The sequence below is a fragment of the Megalops cyprinoides genome, chromosome 11, assembly GCF_013368585.1.
Source record: "Megalops cyprinoides isolate fMegCyp1 chromosome 11, fMegCyp1.pri, whole genome shotgun sequence".
NCBI lineage: Eukaryota > Metazoa > Chordata > Actinopteri > Elopiformes > Megalopidae > Megalops > Megalops cyprinoides.
The window spans coordinates 16180062-16198917 of NC_050593.1; the positions used below are offsets into that span (position 1 = coordinate 16180062).

General features: G+C 42.8%; 1 protein-coding gene across 13 annotated transcripts in view; it reads left to right on the plus strand.

The window, feature by feature from the left end:
- The window catches only part of LOC118786030 (syntaxin-binding protein 5-like), a 114551-nt gene that overhangs the window by 93207 nt on the left and 2488 nt on the right, over window positions 1–18856 (plus strand). For 7 of the 13 annotated variants that reach the window (XM_036541037.1, XM_036541035.1, XM_036541036.1 and 4 more), the window contains 7 exons: window positions 1674–1778; window positions 4535–4588; window positions 8984–9160; window positions 13420–13518; window positions 14620–14859; window positions 15564–15927; window positions 16887–17052. In XM_036541037.1, coding sequence (XP_036396930.1) covers window positions 1674–1778; window positions 4535–4588; window positions 8984–9160; window positions 13420–13518; window positions 14620–14859; window positions 15564–15927; window positions 16887–17052 — 1205 coding nt within the window. The remainder of the gene's footprint in view (window positions 1–1673; window positions 1779–4534; window positions 4589–8983; window positions 9161–13419; window positions 13519–14619; window positions 14860–15563; window positions 15928–16886; window positions 17053–18856) is intronic. The other 6 variants (XM_036541044.1, XM_036541045.1, XM_036541046.1 and 3 more) reach the window with 4 other exon arrangements.

Consider the following 18856-nt stretch of genomic DNA (forward strand, 5'->3'; position numbering starts at 1 on the left):
TACCTTTTCAACTTACTGTCTACAGAGTTTATTGAAGAGAAGATGAAGTATGAGGCCCCTTTTTTGTAAATATTTAATGCAATAAAATATTGTTCCCATGGTTGTTGGAGATGGATGCTTGAGGAGAATGAATAAACCAGGTCCATGAATAATAGATGTGCTCAGGTTCCACAGAGCCTGCTCAGAATGGGACATGTCCCGCTGCAGTTGCAGAGAGACCTGTTGGTATCCCATCGTCTCGCAGTGTGGAAGACGCTTGCCATCCGTGGATTTGTGATTCACTGTTTTGAGCACTCCCTGTTCGTGGCCTCAGTTTCTCCCTCTCGCTCAGCCTGAGATCACTGTGTGCTTATTTTAGATATTAAACATTGCACATATTTGGTATGTGAAGTAATGGGGGGGGCAACTCGCTTTTGTGCACAAGTCATCGTTGCGTAATCAATTACTTTTGTGTATGTTTCCATAGGGAGATCAATGCTTTTCTCTCTGTGTCATGCCTTCTGCCTCACTGTCCATGGGTCCTGCCTCTGCGTATATATGTGTGTGTGTGAATGCGCAGGCGCGCGCGCGTGTGTGTGTATGTGCGTGCATGTGTGTGCGTGCGTACGCTCGCACTGTAGGTGTGTGCACATGGTGGAGTGTCCTCAGATTCCAGGTGTGTTCAGGTGTTTTAGGACTAACAGTATGCACCAACACAGAATGAAGCAACAGGGAGACTGAACAACTTGAGAATAAAGGCTTGGAGGGGGTCACTTAATTTGTGTGACATGTTTCCCACAGGCCTTGGTGGTCATTAAGCAGTGCTGACAGCCCTCGTCTGACGGCTGGGCCTGTGCAAACAGCAGCTTGTGAATGACTCAGCACAGCCAGCCTATGCGGTTCAATAGTCAGGCAGCAGGTCCCTCTCTGTTGCCTCAGTGTGCTTTTAATTAAGGGGCCTCTTCCCCTCTTACACTTCATCCACACACCTTTGGACGTTATCTATTCATTTACAGCAATCTGATTTCCACAATTTCCACGCAGTTCATTGCCAGTTGTTGGTCTGCTGTATGTTGTTTTTCCTCTTTGTGATAGGCATTATTTAAACTGGAGCATGACATTTATGAGATACTCTGTGTACATTTATAGAACCGTGACTGTGAGGGCAGTTGCACCTGCTCAGTCCTTTGATCTTACGAAAGAAAGTCATTGCTAATGGATGTGTGGTGACCTCTCAAATTAAAATGTTTCCGAAAGCTTTAAACCACGAGAACATTTTGTCCAAGACAAGCTTTAAAACGGAGGAAGGACAATATGAAGCTGTTTGTCTTTAATGATGTCTGTGTTGCAAAAACAATAATCCATCTTCCATTTGAAAGTACTTTTGTGCAGGACTGCTGCACCCTGTTATGCGCTGGGCTGCATTCAGATACAGATACAGAAAACAGAAACAGAAAAATCTTCAAAGGAGCATCATGGTCTGTAAACAAAGCAAGTCAGAGGCACACAGCTTGTTAGTCGCTATGTTAGTTTGATGGCACTGCTTCTGTAGTGCTCGGTAGACTTGTTGGGGTCTACTTATTTTGTTTCAGACAGGCACATCATTACCCCCTCCCCCCCAACCCCCGCCATTTTGTCCGTCTTCCTGATGAATGCAGAAAACCCTTTACTGTTCTGTTGGATTTTTATTCCAGTTCCATACCCAACCTCCCTTCACAATGATCCTCGTTCCTTTCCTGAACCCGTGGCCAATCTGAAAGCCAGCCACTACAGTCCAGTCTTTCACTTGCTGGACAATGGTAAGCATGTGTGTTGAGATAAGGGGGCCATGTCATCACCATCCAGCCTTGTGTTTTTGCGGGGTGGGGGGGGGGGGGGGGGGGCGTCTAGTCTCTCAGTTCTAGTGCATGCACACATCCCCAGCTTTCTACTGTCAGTGACCTCCCATGCAGAGCGCTTGGAGTCCTTTGCCAACCAATGAGGCGATCCTGTTATTTTGACATTGTGGGGGCCTTGTAAACTGCTACATTGTCGCTCACTGCACCATTGTGGAAATGTTGCGTGCAAGCCCCTGTGTGTGCCGTCTGCATTACTTAGTGGGGGTCTGGGAATGGGAAGCGATGCAATGTAGAGATGCTCTGTCACCTGTGTGCTCATTATTTATTTATGAATGCACACAGCCAGGGAGGTGTTCCTCCCTTCATTGCCTTGTATAGTATGATGGTTATTTTTGTCTATCCCTCACACCCCATTCATTTTTAATAGTGATATGTGCAGTGGAATGTCCATTTTGTTTGAGTTGCTGTACATTTCAGATGAACGTTTCAAGGAAATGCTTGCCCTGTGTTTTGATATATAAATGTATCTATGTCTTCCTGACACAGTGCTTTCCTGGAAACCCTCTAATAAACCAAATTGTCCGGGGTTGAATGAGGGGCCAGAGAAAGCAGTAAGACCAAAATCAAGGTTTCAAGATATGTTTGTTTAACAAGTGACAAGACACTGCACACACACACTTATAAAATATATAAATCACCTTCAGTTCCCCCTCAGAAGTTCACAGACAGAGAAAATTAAATAAAATATGAAAGACAACACAACAAAATAAAACACAAATCCTTAATGAAACAAAAGCATTGTAAATGTGGATTGTTGTGTACAGACTGTCATACACTGGGGAATGCCCACGACAGCATTTATAATTTGTTGTCCATCGCAGTCTTTCTGTAGAGACTATTAAAAGAAGATTCAAAATTATTATAAATGGATGAGAATTTTTCATTTTCAATGCATCATCACTGCTTAGCCATGTTAAAAAAGCTTAGGAGAATCGTTCAGTGTAGCCCAGCAGAGTACAAATTAAACAAAGTTCACACATTTGTGCTCACACGTAAAGATGCGTATCCTTGTTCAACAGTCTCTGGCTTTGTTATGATTGCCTCATGTTAAACCCCAAAGCGTACATTATCACAACCTTTGTTGCTCCCTTACGCGAAATCAAGCAACAGCTGTTCAGTGTGGTTTGGAAACACAGTTCATTTCATGAATAGCTGTAATCCAATGGGCTTTACCTGAAACACAAGTTATATTGATCACAGATTCAATTACAGTGTGTACAATGGCAATTTTGTTGCACCTTTTACAAGCAGCATTCATTTAGACAATATATAATATGATTTTATATCTCCAAGAAGGTTGCTGCTACAAACCTATGGTTCGTTTTTGGACTGTTGCTAAATTTCCCCAAGACTACCTGGTTATGAATGAATTCAAAAAAGCAGCCTCTCAGATGCTGACCCTATTGACAAATTACCTTTGGTGGGATAGCTTTACAAAAACTTACAATTCTGTTTTTCAAGTTTTTTTTTTTTTAAATTTTAGCTGTTAACATCAGCAAAAGCCGTGATATTATGTTCTTTATCATCAAACGTTCAGCAATTACGTTTGACAGCCTTGGCAAATATTACCAATTAACAAAGTTAGAAATTTTGCGCATAAGAGAACCACTGACTCTAGTCTTTCTCTGATCTGCTCTGAGCTCATAAACAACAGCAAAAATATCTTTCTGATCTACACCGAGGCCTGTTTTTAGGAATTGCAAAGGATGGGCATGTGCATTTCAGAGAAACACACCTCAAACAGTGTTTCAATATGTTGCTGGACATTTAATCGGCCACAGTTTATGTCTCTGACATTTCTGAGAAAAATGTGTTCCCCAAAATTGTACAGACATGGGCTCAGGCTTTAAAGCATACACTCTCTGTTAAAAAGCCTGAGTCTGATGAGACTTGTGAGGACACTCCACCGATTGACAGTCAACGCATTGACACTAGTTTATACTTTTACCTGCTCTTAATTTATTTTGTAATCAATCACAAAAAATGCTCAAATACTCCAAAAGAAGCAAATTTGAGTCGACCTTGCAGTTTGTGTATACTGCAAAATGCTTGCAAAATGTTTATCTATTTATTTTATAATCTGTTTTGGTTTTGGGTTACAGTGAGCATTTGGTTAGATATATTTTTTGTCATTCTGTGTCTGCATTTCAAGGGTTCAGACATTAAATTTTCATGTAAAACTCGAAGACCTCGGGTTCTTCTCATAGCCACTTATGGTTTTCATAACAGATAACAGATACATAAAAAAACAGAATTAGGCCATAAACAGGCCATAAATTATTTTTGGGTAAAGACTCTCAGGTAAAAGTTGAAAGTGGACGGTCAGTAGACCCCGTGGATTAGAATTTCAAAAAAAGGTAAACACTGTGTTATCAGATTTTACAGTGCATATGGAGTCAGATGCTGATTGCTGATATGCCTGGATCTCCACTTGGTGAATGAGTCTGAGATGCAATGTGGCCAGAAGGTCCTGTGCATTTGCCTGCCATGTTGTCTATGCATATTTTGCATGTAGTTCCTTGTTAGATTGCTTTATGCATTTGTTTTCTTTTTATTTGAGTTCGTTATTCTTTTATTGCACTGTTAATTTGCTATTATGTTCTGTTTTTTTTCATTTACTGATTAACTGCTGCTTTTATCCTGTTTTTTTGTTTCAGTTAGGGGACCAGACAGAAAGCTAAGTCTGCCAACAGATCTTAAGACTGATCTTGGTACGGTAGGCGAAAGCCAACAGTTTCAATGTCTCACTGTGTTCTATTCTGTAGGTTGATGACAACAAATATCTTTGATTCCTTGTTTTCAATTTTGCACAAGACATTTTCTCTCTCAATATCAGCGTGCCTCTCTGCTCAGATCAGCTCATTTGACTCTGTTGACCTCCCTCTTTTGACTTTTTTTCCTGTTGTTTTTCCTTTTTTCCTTTACATTTTGCAAGTGTTTCCAAAAGGCTGTTCGTACTTCATGACCATGAATCGTGAAAAACAAGTATCTTCAAATGACCTCACTCCATTGTGATTGTAACATTTGCAGTCTCTGAATCTTTGAGTCTCTGAGTCTTTGAGTCACTTCAAACATCTCCCTATATCACTGCACTTGACTGCTCTCTTTCCTCTCAACGGGTTTTACTCTCTGTCATGATTCAGCTGTGCCTTTTATAATTATTGCAGTACCTTTTTTATTTATTTACTAATCTGAAATTTAAGTGTGGAGATACGACTTTTTCAGTGATATCACCAGTAGTGCTGACAATTTTCTGATAGGAAGAGATGTGTGGAAGGTTAGAGGTGGTGGATGTAGCCCTGTTTCTCTATAGCACCAGGGAAAAACAGTGACATAGCAATCATCTGAATGTGTGATTTCTAGGGAAATGATGTGCCCAAATAAAATTACACGACTTCACACTGAACCACAGAGGCACAGAGGCTGTCTCCCTAATGGAAATCTACAAGTACAAGTTGTGTGTGTATATGTGCATGCATTTGTATGTTATTACAATTGATGAATAATGGTAATTATGATTATTGCATTTACATAGCACTTGACATCAAAGAGTTAGTGGAAGGAGGTGTTACCTCCCCCCCACCGATGTGAAGTACCTACCTTTGGCCAGCAACAATTTTGTGTGAAAATCAGCAGCTGAGAGATGAAATTGAGAGATGCATTTTAGTCTAAACTATGAGATGGTGAAAGGGTCAGTTTGAGAGTCACACTGGGATTTGGCCAGATCTTTAATGACTGCGGTGGGCTCTGATCACAGTTTGACATCATACAGTATCTGAAGGAGAGTGTCTGCTGTGGCACACTGTCTGTATCATTGGCTTTCTCCTTTTCCAGATAGAAAAGTGCCCCCTACTGGCCTATACTATTTGCATCAGAAAACTCTTTTCTGTTGGGAGGTCTTACATTCAACACTGATACTGAGTTCAGTCTCACCCAGCTTCAGTTATTAAAAGAAAGCTACACTGTGGTATAGCTACTAGCAATGATATTGTTAGCATCATACAGAAAATGTACACACTTTTGATGGGTACATGCCGCATTTCCTTTGTTGCACAGCAGGGGGCAGAGCCATCCTACTGGGAGAGGATGTGATAGAAACATGTTTTGAATTGCATTGTGGTGAGGAATGATGTGTGGGTTTCTACATTAGGTAGTTACTTTAGCAAAAAATTTTGGAGAGCAAGAAGAACCTGTTTGGAGTCCAGTTCAAGGTGTTTTGTATAACAGTATCTGTGTAGGATGCCTTTTGATTCAGGGCTCCTCTATTCACCCGACCCCATATGTTTTTTGCTTATTTTTTATTTGCCTTTTGATTCTCACTCTTTTGAAGCACTAGATCAGAGGTTTCAACAATGATTATTACTTAAGAAGCTCCCATGAGTAAATCTTTTGCCTTTTGCTCATAAAGCTTAAATGAGCTCACATTAAATATAGAGAAAAGAGCCCAGCACTGATTCTGTGCCAAGGGGTTGAATACAGCTGGCCGTAGGGACAAACACATTCCTCAACAGAGCTGCTCTCACTGACCTGTGGGACTTGCTCATCTAAGCTGCCTTTTCTTATTGTCTGGCTTATCTACACATGTTGGTGTAGACATTCCCCCATACTACCAGCAGTACAGAGAGGAAAATTTTATTGGTTTAGTACTCTGGCTAAAAATGTGTGTGTGTGTGTGTGTGGGTGAGAGTTGTGTGTGTGTGTGTGTGTGTGTTGCATGCATGTAAAAAACAGAGATGTCTGAGAGTGGCCCACGCAGGTCCTCCCATTGTAACAATGCTACATTATGCATGACACTGGCTTAATATGGCCCTGATTACAGTTTCAAAGCACCCATTATAGAAAGGAATGTTGTTGAAAGGTCTGTACTAAATTTAAAGCATTTCAGATCATCCTGAGAAATAAAATATTCCCAGCAAAAAAAGAACTGCAGAAATCAGTGTGGCATATTTTAATGATATGTCTTATTTTGTTTCATCTGTTGTATTGCTTTACTCCCTGTGTGTCCCTGCATGACACGCTGCCTCTTTAGGAAAAATGTCCTTGAGTGAACTGTGAGGATCTTTATGTTGTTCAGAGAGTACAGAAAATGAGTAATGTCTTATCTAAGACCTAATATAATTTCCTTTTTATTGTTTGTTCCTCTGTTCTTCAAAATATATGATTTTGACCCTTTAAGACTTTTGTTACACAGGTGCTGCAAACTGTGCCTTTAAATCTGTCCATGGTGTTTAGTGAACTTATAGCCATAAATGTTTCCTCCAATGAGAATTAATATGCAGTCTGTAGTAATTAAAATGACCTCTCTGGGTTAGGCTGGATGACCAGAACATTGCAGACTCCCTGCACATTGTCAGACAGTGAAAAATGGTCCTATTCTAGAGAGGACTGACAAGTGTAGGACATGTTGGATGGTTGTGGTTTATGGCCGTTGCTCCAAAAGAAAGAACATTAATTCATTTTAAGAACAGAAGGCCCCTTATCTCTTAGACCTTTGTTATCCCATGACTACCATGTACCATGGATGCTGCAATTCAGTGTATTTCAGTAGCAGTGTTTCCTTTCAAATGTTGGAGTGGATTTATCTTGGAGTGCTAATAACTGTTCTTTCTACTTGTGCACAACACCCACCAAAATAGGTATTTCCATTGAAATGTATCTGAGCAAGTCCAGCATCGTGTGGTTAAGGACTTGAATTAATCAGTCTTATGAGAGAGTGGTGGATTTCTTTCAGCTGATTGAAGTACAGGTTAAATTTAGTGCAAGCTGCAACTATTTCATTAGCCCAGTGTGTATTTAAGTCAGTTATTTTGCATTTTCCTTAACTGATGACTGACTTAAAACACTAAGGTCTACCGTTTGTATTAAGTGCCTTGTATTTTAATGCTCATAATGCCCCTTTCTTTTAGGTAAGTTGTACAAAGTTCAAAGTTACAAAGGTATAAATCAACCTTCTGGAGTCATATAAACACAAAACAATGAAAAGTAAAGTAATGACTGCTACAATATGCTTTTTAGAGGAATGATTCTACCATATAGTTGAGCCCTTTGACATATGACTTTGACGTGATTGTCTTTGCAGTGTTGCATATGCTTGCTTCACTGCATCCCCCTAAATATGCTGCTAGGATCAGCAGGTTGTTCAGAGCCACATTTTGGTAGCTCTGTAGGGTCTTGAAACATCAATCAAGTTAACTGCAGTGACTCTTTTGGAGCCAACACTAATGTGACCAGGAGAGTGTTGTACCTACATTTCAAGTGACACCCTCTGCAAACAGATCAAAGAGAATGGACTGTGATAGGCTTCCAGCTGCTGAAGTGTCACTCCTTTGGTAAGACAGAGCAAATTTAGTTAACAGAACCAGCAGATTGTAAAAAAAAAAAAAACTAAAGGGAATAATTAGTGTACAAATTGAGCCATTACCAGACAAGCATGTCTGGATAAGGTGAATTTTGCACGTGAAAAAGTGAAACACACACACAAGCATACTTACACACACACATACTCACACACACACAAAACCACTACGGTAGCAATCAGAACTGAAAATCAGTTCTGCCTGGTGCGTGTTGTTTTATAAACTTTATTCCCCTGCCAAATTCTAATAAAAAACTGACTTAAATAGGAATTCTAAAGGAGAACTGTTTTTTTCCCCTCATCTTTATTTGAAGTTCTGGACCCCAGAATGCTTTTGCTCAAGGGCTTGAGTTGGTCCAAGATTAATTATTGAAAGCATGCTCTTTCCACAAAAAAAGAGCAGAAACTGCTAGATGTTTCTGGATGTAAATGAACGTATGTTAAAGGAGGACAAAGCTCATCCCATTCACTGCCCAGACCTGCCATTGTGCACTCTGGGTATCTCCTCTGCCTGCTGTCAGACTCCTCTTTCCTTTATTTATGAATGCCTTCCATGTTGACTTTTAATGTTCCCTGTGGCATGAAATAAAGGAAGCTGCAGCATTTCTTCTGATTGGCTTTTCCAGTGTCCCCCCCCCCCCCCCCCTTTCCCCCACTCCTGCCTTTCTGCTCATTTCCACATTTTAGATGATTCTCTGGATGTTATTTTGTGTTTCTTTCTTTATTTGCTAATGCTGTGCCATTGTTGCAGATCATGTAAATGGACATTGCACTAGCCCCACCTCCCAGCCCTGCGTTGCTGGGAAGCCACGCGTCCCCGGTCCCGAGGGCCCCAGGCTGAGCCGGCGGGGGCCCGGCCGACCGCCCTTCCGAAAGGCCCAGTCTGCCGCTTGCATGGAGATCTCTTTGCCTGTTTCCCACACGGAAGGTGTGTGCGTGCTTGACTTCATCCCCTGCCATGGTCCCCAGTGCATGCCTCTGGGAGGGTGTGGGGCGGGTGCGGGTCAGTGCATACTGTGGGATGCTGGGGTCTACAAAGGTATGGATGAAGATGAGTGTCTTACAGACTGCCCTGCTCCTCTAACAGAATCTCTCTGCTTCTCCTGTCACCAGTTCTACCCTCTGCTTCTTTATCCTCCATAAGGGAACAAAAGAGGAGTTTCTGTGTTTTCTGTGTTTTCAAGACTGAAAATACCTTAAGGACGCCACCCACAAACCCTAGTGATGCTGATAAAAGACCTTAAGTACATCACCTACGTGGCTTATTAGTGCTGATGACATGAGAAAGAGTTACAAAAAGGCAAGAAACTTAAGCGGCAGGAGAATGCGGGTGATACCTTTGTACCTCAGAATCACAGAAACTCCTGTACTTTTGTGATTTGATGCCCTTTTTATGTTTGAATCAGCGCTGATGTATCAAACATGGAGCTGAACTGTATTGGATCAATCCCTGCATTGTACTAAAGCAATCTATTTTTATTTCAGCCAATTAATTTGATTTCATGCTTGCTGTGCTTTGGGCGGATAGAAAATGACATCACATGAAAAATATGCTCCTGAAAGGGGTTCAACCTAAAATATGGTTTTAACAGATCTTTGGTTTATGCAACAGTATTTATATACACTTTTGTATCCCTTTCTTTTTTTAAGAGCTTGAAAGAACTTTCCATGAGTTGTCACACACAAAAAGCCAATTGATGTTTGATCTATTTAAAGAGATTTTAACCAGCTGGGTTAGATTTACACCACATTCACCCCACTAATAACACTGTTAGGGCAGTGATATTTTCCTATAGCAGGTGGCATCTGTGAGGCCCCCGTATCACTCGGTATAGCACTCCCAACATGAATGACACCCCGTCCTCCGTGTGCATCTCTCTGGTGACAGAGGAGCCTCTGTGTGCCTACGTTCCTTCCGTGTCTCACCTGTCTTCCTCCCACAGGTTTATCTGGATGTCCTGTCACAGCCGCATGCTCAGCTGCCATGTGCCTCCATGTTTATGTGTCTGTGTCCAAATTTCTCAGCGATACACCTGTCTGTGTGACTTGTGGTCGGATTTGATGTTTAAGCGTGTACGGGCCATTCGGGGTCGTGGCTCTACTTTGTCAAGGCTACAGTTGTCTCACTGCAGTAACAGCCTGTTGCTGGGTAAGAAGTTGACTTGGTCAAGTGACACCTCAGGCAGGATGGGAACTGCCCTGTGCTGTCAATCAAAATCCAGTTTCATATACTCATTAAAGCGCAAACCAAGACTGTGCAGGAACACGCTGTTATACTGCAGGTAACAAACCTCATCCAATGTATCAGGTATGTTATTCTGTGTTCAGTGAGTCTTCTTCAGATCCAAATTCAGTTCACTGTTCGTCAGCAAATCATCCTTTCAGATCATCTCTTCGTTTCCAGTGTTAAAATGTGGTCTCACATCGTGGGATTTCACGACTGCTGGGGTCAGAAGCTCAATTTAATATCTCTCAGGTTTAAGCAGTTTACCCAGGGCTAAACGAGGACATAAATTTGCTTTAAATCCCTTGGATATAAAGTCCATAGGGGTTTTTCTAAAGGCAAATTCATTTTAGCCAATGCTATGATTAAAATACCCTGAGGGAGTAGACATTAGGACACAGCACTCAACTGGATGTTAATAAGCTCGTAACATGAAAGGGAGGTGAACTGAGTTCCAATACCAAGACAAAGTGTGTCAGCCAGTTGAACAACAATTTAACAAGTTATAGATGCTATCAGGTCTTTCCTGGCAGCTTCTCAACTTTCAGAATCAAAAGCATTTTCTCCTCCTCTTGTCTCATCTTTCACTAGTGCAGAATCTCAGACTCACATGATCAAAGTTTGACCTTGTCTAATTTACTTGAGGGCCATATAGCAATAAAAATATGACAGAGTGGTATGCCAGTTCGTTGTTACCCACAGATTTTGGTTTAAACTTCGTGAGACATTTAAGTTTTTTTCCCCTCTTTATCTGGTCCTACTCACAAAGTGTAGAAGTCCATCCTCACTGTCATATGCTGAATACCTGTCTGAGGTGAACTGTAACTCCCATCCCATCCAGTTTGTTTGTGTGTGTTTGGGGTGCAGTAATCTCCCCTGAGCCGCCGTCCTCAGCCAGTTTTGATTGTACATCCTTAGCTGTGGCAGTCTCGGCCCGGCTCCAGGCGGCTTAAACAGACTTGACGTTATCTTGACGTTTCTGTGGGATTTTCACGCCCGTCAGCATCGGCGGCCACAGGCTGCTGCTGTCGCCTGATGGAGAGGCCTTTTCATGCGGTCAGCGCCGCAGCCGGCGCTGCGAATGTGTCTGAGAGAGAGAGACGCTCTGGGAGACAGGCCAGCTCCCTCTGATTCATCAGTCTGCAAGCTGGCTTGAAACTCACGCTGCAATTTGGTCGCTGGATGATAATGAGGACGTCCTTTCGCTAATTTGTTTGTAGGCAAGTTGACAGCACAGTATGCACAGAAAAAAAACACTGAGGATCAGTCACTACTAAAACCTGTGAGCGTGCCACTCTGAGAAATGTCAAGTCAGAATGGGGGATTTGTTTGTTTATTTATTTTTCATCATGGTCAAAAAACTTTAGGGGATTTTCAAACACTGAAATTTTGCTGAATGCTGTAGGTGAATATATTTTATATGACAGGGTGACAGTGCATGAATAACTGACACGGTAATGAATGAGCATAAAATTGAAATTCATAGCATTATGCTTTAATGTATCTTAAAGTCCTGTGCATAGAGAGAACATCCAGCCTTCAACAATACTGAAACTGAGCACCCACCTGGGGAATGGACGCCAAAGTGTTATCTCCAGAAAGCTCAGTGCACGTCAAATGCGGTAGAGAGGATTAAAGGAGTAAAACAAGAATGGATGATTTTGTCTTTTTAAAATATCTGTGACTTTGCTAAGTTGTTTCAAAGCTGCCTGCGGTGTCCTAAAATGGTAGTGTGAGCAGAACATCATCTCTGGCTTGGCCCTCGTAGGTCTCGTAATGGTGGATGCACCTCCTACAGTCGGCTCTGAGGCTTCTTCTGCCGCTGAATTATTGAAGGGCTGCACCACAGCAGGGTCACTCAGATAATTAAAGGTCAATTAAGCGCAGAGCTTCTGAACTATTCCGTAATGAGACGCACCACAGGAAATAAACCAGAGGAAAAAGGGCAGATGACATAACAGCAGCAAACCAACATACATCTACTTTTGGTCCGCAGTCTATGCGTCTGATTTCAGTGACGTTGAGACAAAAAGTAATATTGAGCAGAACTACAAAGTAATGCATGCTACACTTTTAAATAACGAGTTGTGTCAATTAGTATAATGTGTTCTGTAAAAGACAAGGGAAGTGAACACGTTTGGTGTACATCTGTGTTTTAAAAGTTGTCCTATGTTGAAGTGTAAACCCAGTGGCCTCTGTCCACGTCTTCTGGCTCCTGTGTACGTACGTTGCTGAAGCATTGCCCCACCCCCCCAGCCTCCCATCCCCACACCACTCCTCACCCCCGGGGTCTCTGTGTCCTGTTAAAATGCCATGTGTCACTTCCCGTAACAGACACCCTACAGGCACTGCCATGTAGACACACCCAAGCAAGATCCACAAAAAAGACAGACTCGCCCTTCACTTGAAGTCTAAAAAGAAGAAAAAGAGCAATTATTTTTTATTTAAATTTAACAACATAATCAAAATTGATAATTCAACTGGGGATATCAATTTCTTGTTGATCAGTAGTATCTAGGAAGATCGAAATATCTATCTAGAAAGTAGTATCTACTTTTTTGAGAGGTAACACATATATCTGCCCTAATTTATTTTCTTCACATTCAAATCATTCAAGTTAAAGTAAAAAAAAAATGCAGAGATTCACCTGAGTTCAGTTTTGCCCAATGCTTCACTGTGTTCATAGGAAAATGTTATCATAAGTCATTTTCAGAATTTGCTATTATTGTTACTAAGCCTTTCTGATATGCTTCTTGTGGTGTTTCAGTCCAGTCATATGATCAGAGGTGGGAAAGCCACTCTGTGTTGAGCGTGGAAGGAGCAGCCATGCTGTTTCTGTGTAGCGTTCAAGGGAAAGGAGTGTCTTCCTAACTCTGCTTTCCCAGCTCAGCTGTGTCTTCTCTCTCCCTCTCTGTGATCGTTTGGCACTGCCTGTTTGTCTGTCTCTTGGGGGGCAAGAGTAGGCTATGCCTCCAAGCGTGCAATGCTTCAGCAATTACACGGAGTCAGTATGTACTCTCACGATGAGCACCACGCCACCATGTACTCCTGGAGTGAGAAAGGTAAGGGCATCCTTACCGTCCCGCGGCCCGCCCGCTCGTCTGGTCGTCCTTCTCTGCTGATGCTCAGCTCCTCATGCTTGTTCTTGTTCAGTGTCACAAGACCTCACCCATGGCCTGCTCCCAGCTTAGTATTACACAGCTGTATCTTACTATAATGTATGTTTGCACTTGAAGTATATATGTTTGCATCAGGCCCTAATATGTTATGTATTGATGTCTGCATGCGTAGTTATATACATTTATCATTATTATCATATACGTAGATTTTTATTGTTCTCATATGTTCTCAAAAGTTTCATCATACTTGCCTTTTACTTGCAGAAAAAGGATGGCTTAAGGTTTGAGTATGTACATAATTTACGTTAATGGTTTCATTTAGGACCGTAGTTGAGTAGGTTTGAGTTCGCATCATGCTATAAGTCAGTTGTCTCACCACTGAGGCATTGGGAGGATATTACAAAAGGCTTTGAAATGCTTTTCACATTCAGTTTCAAGGAAGTGCATTAGACAGCCTCCCTGGTGCAGGGTGTTAGTCTCTTGCTGGCAGTAATTTGTCCTCTGCTTCTGTGAGAGTGACGACCTGTTGCGCGGGTGGCTACCACATAACAGCCTCTGAACCAGCCAAAGGTTCAGCCTTGGAGAGCAGGATGTTATAGAAAGGTTTAAAGTGGAGCATTTAGCAGGTAGAATTGCGGTGTGGTTTATGTGTGCGTGCATGCATTTATGTTTTGATGTGCATGTGGGCAGGTAGGCGGGTTCATGTGTGGGAAAGTGGGTGTGCAAAAATGTAACTTCTGTGAGCATTTATTTTCAACCTGTGTTGATTGAGGGAAATATATGAATAGCTAGATGATGAATAAACTGGAATACACACACGTCTCGTTTCTTTCTTGCACATCGTCAGTTTTGCTTAGCCGCTTTCTTTACAGGCACTCCCATGTCCTCTTTGTCCAGTCTGATTCAGCTGAACTTCTGGCTTTCCCAGCGTGGCTTGATTAGGGAGCGAAAGTGTGGGTGGGAAGAGTCTGACTAACCCTGTGTGTCTCCTTGGCTTCTCGTGTCCGGCCCGGGCTGCACCCTGCGGCTGCCGGCCTCCTGCAGAAAGCCGGGAGAACTCCTTCAGCCGCTCGCGGAGCTCCAGCGTCTCCAGCATTGACCGCGAGACCAAGGAGGCCGTCACCACGCTGCGCTTCATGGAGTCATGCGCCCGCAAGGCGGACACGGCGCCCGCGCCCTCCCTGTGGGTGGGCACCAGCCTCGGGGTGGTGCTCGTCATTGGCCTCTCCATCCCGGCCGACGAGGAGGAACGGCTGGACGAGCCCGTGGCGGTGGCGCCGAGCGGTGAGCCAAGAGCCTCCCGACAGGATTCGCTACGGCGTAAAGAGAAGAGACGCAGAGGACCAGAGCTAAACATACTGTCCATAGAGAGTAGGGGCTGATGTTGGAGCATTACCTGGTTTTACATAGTGAACTTGACAGTGAAATTCACACATTCAGTCCCCTCTCACTGGCGCACTGGGATAACTGCATTAATGTGTCATACCAGTGGGTTGTGACCGGATGCATGCGCACCCAGCCTTCACTAAATCCTGCCATCATCTCTACCAGCATGAAACCCCTTGTAAAAGGAATCCATTTCAATTTTACTCAAGCCAGATTGTTCCAGGTTATCAGCATAATGAAACTTTTTGCATTGGATAACAGAGTTTCTGTTTGCAGAAAAAAAAAAAATCTAAATAGTAATTGATTCTGGGCTGATGCAATACCTTGTAACTCTCTTCATGCTGTCTGCCCTCTGATAACTCTACTCCACTTCCACCCCTCTCCTCTCCAATGATATCTCTTCTGTTATCTCCCAACTGTTGTTTCTCCTGTGATATCTATGTTCTGATATCCTCCCAGTACCTCTCCTCTTCCTCCTACACTTTCTTTCCTCTTCTCTCTCCCCTGTTATATGTCACTTCTGCTGTCTCTGTTCTGGTAACTCAAATATCATTCCTCTGCTTTCTCTAATGTCTCCCCTTTCCTTTCTCCCTGGTATCCAGGAACAGTGCTGATGCTGAAGGGCTCTGTACTGACATTCGGGTCTTTGGATTGTGGGGGCTCTCTGATCCCCAGTCCCTACGAGGTGTGGAGGGACCCCCACGCGCCTGAGGACCCCGACCGCCCTCGCAAGCGAAAACTGGTCAACTTCTCTCCCTCCTCGTCCCAGGAGGTGGCCGGGGACGGCCACCTGGCCGTGGTGTGCTCCGAGAGGCAGGCCAAGGTCTTCCTGATGCCTGCACAGACGTGCCTCTTCGTCCACAACATCACGGAGTCCTCGTTTGTCCTGCGCTCGGACGTCGTGTCCGTCTGCAACAGCGTCTGCCTGGCCTGCTTCTGTGCCAACGGTCACGTCATGACCCTCAGGTACTGGCCCGTACTCCCATCCCTCCCTCACCATTGCCCACACAACCCTCTGACTGTCTATCACACAACTATAGCTAAGTAATTCAGCACATTGCTGCTGCTAAGTTTGTAGCACTTTTTTAAAATTACGTCAGCAATACAATGACATGTCACAGTTCCACTGTGCTGAGTCAGTGCGTATATGAGTGTGTCTCCCATTGCACAAACAGTGGAATAGAATCATACATTCTTAGAAAAAAGTCCTGTGTAAGGCAGGAGAGGAATTTGATGATATGCACATGGGTATCCCACAGCACTCAGGAACCCAGAGCACTCTCAAAATATGACTCATCATTAATTCATCATTTGTTAGCAATCAATGCAGGAATATTTTCACTGATTCATGATATATTGATTCCTGAATTTCACAGTAATATTTTAATGTGGCATGTCCAGTGAGTGTACCTCACAGTTAATTGACTTCAAACACACAGATTCTGTAGCTGATATTTATTCCTTCTGAGTTTCCCTCTCAATGTGATTTACAAAAGCCACACTGTAATCATGTATTGTTCATAACTGATCTTGTATCATAGATGATCATACTGACCATTGATCATAATGGCATCTCTCAAATACCCACCTTTTGTTGGAGTAATCTAGGTAAAGTACCTAAAGTTATGAGCGCAGTGTTCCACTTGGAACTTAAGACCATCACAAGTCCATTGCACTAACTGCTTCTCTGCACAACTGTCCAAATGCCCCAGAGGACCTCTGTACCCATTTCCATCTCTGTGACTGGGGCTCTGTGTTTAACCTACCTCATACCTACCTTGCCCCCTGGCATCATTTGGTCCCTCCCCTCAAGCAGTTAGCCCTCTGCTGTGGTGTGATTTCTGTGCACCCACATACAGATGCCCCACCCTTCTGCTCAGGGGTAACTTTGCCTCCTGATGCAGTGCTTGTGGGTGTCTTTGCAGCTTGCCTAGCCTGCGCCCCCTGCTGGATGTGAACTACCTGCCGCTGACAGACATGCGCATCGCTCGCACCTTCTGCTTCACCAACGGGGGGCAGGCTCTCTACCTGAGCACCCCCACTGAGATTCAGCGTATCACCTACAGCCAGGAGATGTGTGACAATCTGCAGGTGAGTGACTGAGTGAGTGTGTGTGCATGCGTGTGTGTGCGTGTGTGTGTGTGTGTGTGTGTGTGTGTGTGTGTGTGTGTGTGTGTGTGTATACATACACACACACACAAACTGGTGTCCACACATAAATTGGTGCACCACACAGTCATGTAATACTTGCTTATGCCTCTCATTTAAGACAGACATCATCAATCCCATCCTTTTTTATGTTTCTGATGTTTGCTTTTTGGTAGAACATTTGGTCATTGCTGAGGATATGCAAAAGTCAGGTACTCAGGACTGGAATCAGGACTGATTTTCCTCCTTGCATCATGCTCAGTCTCAGAGTTTTCACCACAGGCCATAAACTTCAATACCAGCTAATACTCCAAACCTAGGGTGGAACACCCTGTAAGGCTGCCCCCTACAGTAGGTATTTCATCTGGATGGCTTCAGCAAACATTGGGATGTGTAAATGGATATGGTGTAAAATGTAATTTGTGTTAAGTACCCTGGGTAAGGATCTTTCAGCAAACAAAAGAATATAATAATCATTTTAAAAAGGAACCCTTTCAGGCTGTAATCACCTGTGCATTATTCAGCAGCTAACACAGTAGAGAACTACGGCTTTCACGCACAGTGTGAGCTGTGCTGTGTTCAGCTCTTGATGTGGATTAGTGAAGCTTTGCCTGCCTCACAGGATACAGAAACTTCCTGTGGCAAAAGTAACGAAATGTAAAGCTGTGGTAATGAGTGAGCATGTTTGGGCTGCACATAACACTGTGTGCCATTCTGACCCACCATCAGAGCATGCCACTTTTGCGTTAGCATTTAAACCTTGATTGACATATATGATTCATATATGAATGTTATGATCCTAATTTAGTCACTCAATCGGTCAGAACATTTCCAAGCATCTTTTTGCTCTATACCATGTAAGGTAGTCCTTTTATTTGATCAAAAAATATTTTCAAATGGTACAGAGAATATGTCATAGAGTGAAACCTTATACACACACACAGTGTTTTACACTGCCATCTTCTGGTAAGATTGTGCACCAACTTTGATGTGTCAATGCACTTTTAAAAAAATTTTTTTTGTTGTTTTTCAACCAGTTCCCGGGCTGAATGAGAGGTACAGTAAAACTACAGTAATATGCCAGTTTTTTTTCAGTGGCAGTATTTCCCATAGAGGCACTAGAGTTGACTCCTGTAAAAACAGTGATACATGTATATAGTGGATGCAAGTGGACACAGGTATAGTTTGTATGTACCTCTGAGACTTTTAGCATTACCTTAAATGGTGAGTGTTTTGTAAGCACAAAGGTAAAATCATGGAATAAGTTCCCTTCCATCATTTAGGGCACGCTGATAATTATTCATCAGTTAATATACTCACAGTAAAAGTGAAAGAGGCAATATGAATTTGCATAATGAATTGGCATAGTTTCAATAGATATGATTCCTAGTTAAATAAGTGAATGAGAGTTTCGTTTAGAGAGGCACAGACGCCAAGAAAAAATGTTGTTTGTATGACAGTGTTGCATTGTTCTTTTTTTTTTAAAGGGAAGTTTAAGGAAGTGTGATAAACTCTAATCCTTTTTCATACCGTTGGATCAAGCATTTTCATGTGAAAGATGAACCTGCATTCAGTTTGTAAAAGGCCTTTTTTTTCCTGAGTTAACACCTCCGCTCTTATAAACAACATCAATGCCAACAGCTGAGGCAGGACGCTGGGCTTTTCTGGAGTGTCTTGCAACAGAGGACATTGCATTACACCTATGGACCACGCATGTGAACATATTTTCTGTTACGTGAGTGGACAG